Source organism: Carlito syrichta, unplaced genomic scaffold (assembly GCF_000164805.1).
Source record: "Carlito syrichta isolate Samal-C Ts95f unplaced genomic scaffold, Tarsius_syrichta-2.0.1 Scaffold304708, whole genome shotgun sequence".
Lineage (NCBI taxonomy): Eukaryota > Metazoa > Chordata > Mammalia > Primates > Tarsiidae > Carlito > Carlito syrichta.
The window spans coordinates 574647-577699 of record NW_007248804.1 but is presented as its reverse complement, the minus strand read 5'-3'; the positions used below and the strand labels follow the sequence as shown (position 1 = coordinate 577699).

Genomic DNA, 3053 nt, shown 5'->3' with positions numbered 1-3053 from the left:
GAGGGGGGGGGGTCTTGGCCAGTCCATACTTCCCAGCAACTGCCCAGACCACCATGGTGCAGTGGCAGCTGTGGCAAAGCAGGGAGAGCCGGACATGTCTTTGAAAGAGGCTACAGGAGGGAGTCAGTACCTGAGAAACCAGTGGCTTTCTCTGTCCTCTTACCGGGTCTCTTTAACCAGAAGCTTCCGAATGAAGTCCCTGGCCAGCTCACTAGTCTGGCTGAAGAATTCTTCATCAAAGTCATAACTCACTGCTGTGATGTTTGACAGCGTTTCCTGCTTCGTGTCACCCAGGAAAGGAGATGCTCCACTAAGTCTGAGCACAATGGAGAGGGAACCACATGACTGCGCGAAAGTAGATGGTAATGGGGGCGATTCAGGGAGCCCTGACCTGTACTGCTGCAGCAGCTGAAAGCCTCGTAGCAACACAGCTTACCCTCTTTGGGTAGCCAGCTGGCAGTTTTGTCAACGGAGTCCAATTCAACACACTTTCATGGAGCTCCTACTAAGAGCCTGACAGAGAGAAACTGTGTCTTCAAGGGACTGGAAAGTTGAGGGGAGAGAAACACAGAGACGTGGCTCTTCATAATCCCCAGCAGAACAAAGTAGAATATAATAGATGGCCAGACAAAGGATGGGGGAGCACGGGAAGGAGGGGGCCCAGTGCAGTTTCGTGGTATCACTGACATTTGCATTGGTTGTATCTTGAAGATGAAGAGGTTGTCAGCAGTCAGACGAATATGGAAAGAGGTGGACCATTAGGGACTAGAAGGGTCTGTTTGCCAAGGATGTGTCATACAAATGGTAACTCCTGGGATACCTCTACCTAGATGGGCCATTATCCCAGAACTCACTGTCCCCAAACCCCTGTCCATGCACTCCTTCCCTTGATAAATGACACTGCTTCACAAATGTGCCCAAGCTAGAAACACAGGGGTCACCTCAGACTCTTACTTCTATTTCCCCTTGGTACTTCTAACTGGCCAAAAGCCTCATTGGTTCCATCTACTAAACATCTCTTGAAAGGCAGCCCCACCTACACTGCCACTTTCTTAGCATGGTGGCAGCAAAGTAAACTGGAAAAATTTTGGTATTTCAATCCTGAGTTTGAGTCCCAGCTCAGTCACTCATCAGCTGTGTGAACCTGGGCAAGTTACTCATCCTCTCTGAGCTGGGGTTTCTTCATCTGTAAAATGAAGAAAATAAAAGTCCCCACTTCACATGATTTTGGGAAAAATAAATGTATACAAAATGCTTTGTGCAATTCTGGCCCATCTTAAGGGATCTGGAATAAATGACCATTATTATCGTCATTGTTAGAACACAAAGAACTCCCCATTTTCTACAGGCTCACATCTAAGTTCCTGAGTGAGGCATCAGAAGCTGATTCCCGCCACATGCTCAGAACAGCTCAGCCACACTTAACTACCCACTGATCCGCGCATCTCATGCTGCTTTCCCAGCACAGCCCTTCCCTCCCTCTCCACCAGTAGTAACGTTATTCCTTATATCCCAGTTCAAATCCATTTCCTTACCCCTCATTAAACCTTCGGTAGCCCTAGCACACCAGTGGCTCCTCATCTGTGTCTCACAGAGGTGTGTTCACACCTCCAGCATAACCTTGGTCCCACCAAGTGAGAGTCAGCTGTGGGGCTGTCTCCCTCAGGGAGACTCTTTTATCTTGGCATCCTGAGTGCTTGGCAGTGTACTCTATGGAGTAGGTCCTCAATCCAGTTGTGCTGAACTCAAGAACCACAAGAAGACTGTGTGCCCCACAGAAGCTGGGATTCCTTAATAGTTCAGTATAGAAACCTGAATTCTGAAGAAATCAAGGTTTCAAGAGCCAACGTCTGAGAATTCTGGTTCTGGTCTTGAACTGTATGTAGATCAATGGTTCTCAGCCCTCTCTTCGCATCAAATTCAGCTGGGACTTTTAAAAGATACAGATCTCAGGCCGGGTTTGGTGGCTCAGCCTGTAATCCCACTTTGGGAGGCCAAGGCAAGTGAATTGCTTGAGACCATGCGTTCAAGACCAGCCCGGGCAACTTGGTGACACCTCGTCTTTACAATAAATCAAAAATTAGCTGAGTGTGGTAGCACATGCCTGTAGTTCCAGCTACTTGGAAGGCTGAGGCAGAAGGATCACCAGAGTCTAGCAAGTCGACTCTGGGGTGGTCGTGAGCATGCCACTGCACCCCAGCCTGGGCTACCAAGTGAGACTTCAACTCAAAAAAAAAAAAAGTGATATGGATCCCAGCCGGGTGTGGTGGCTCATGCCTGTAAACCCAGCACTTCGGGAGGCAGAGGCGAGAGAATTGCCTGAGTCCAGGGGTTCGAGACCAGGCTGGGCAACTTGGTGAGACCACGTCTCTACAATAAACCAGTTAGCTGGATGTGGTGGCACACGCCTGTGGTTCCACCTACTTGGAAGGCCGAGATGGAAGGATTGCCTGAGTCCAACAGGTTGAGGCTATCTTAGCCGTGAGCATGCCACTTCATTGCAGCCTGGGTGACAGAGTGAGACTCCTACTCAAAAAAAAAAAAAAAAAAAAAGGATAGGGATCCTGAGGCCCTACTCCCAGCAATTCTGATTTAATACATCTGGGGAAGGGCCTGGGCTGTGGTGGGTATTAGGAGCTTTACTGTTCAGCTAAAGTCAAGACCTTCTGCCATAGCTTGGGGGGATCCACCACCACAAAAGGAGCCCCCAGTGCAAGTGCTGGTGGGAGAGTCAGAGAACTAGTTTACAGGGGATGCTAAGAAAATGATCCCCTCAGCTCTTGAACACTGGTGCCCCCGTCCCTCTGGTCATGAGCTGACTGTTATCGTAGTGTGCCCTAAAAATAACATTTTCTGAGGCTGGGCATGGTGGTGGACAATTGTAATCTCAGCACTTTGGGAGACTAAGGTAGAAGAATCATTTGAGTTCAGGAGTTTAAGACTATCCTGGGCAACATAGCAAGATCTTGTCTCTACAAAATAAAAATAAGGCCAGGCATGGTGGCTCATGCCTATAATCTCAGCACGTTTTTTTTTTTTTGAGTTGGAGTCTC

At 48.6% G+C, this 3053-nt stretch overlaps 1 protein-coding gene across 2 annotated transcripts in view; it reads right to left on the bottom strand.

Annotated features, from left to right (window-relative positions):
- DAPK2 (death associated protein kinase 2) overlaps positions 1-3053 on the bottom strand; it is a 136280-nt gene that overhangs the window by 19672 nt on the left and 113555 nt on the right. For both annotated transcript variants that reach the window (XM_008060716.1, XM_008060715.1), the window contains exon 7: positions 164-316. In XM_008060716.1, coding sequence (XP_008058907.1) covers positions 164-316 — 153 coding nt within the window. The remainder of the gene's footprint in view (positions 1-163; positions 317-3053) is intronic.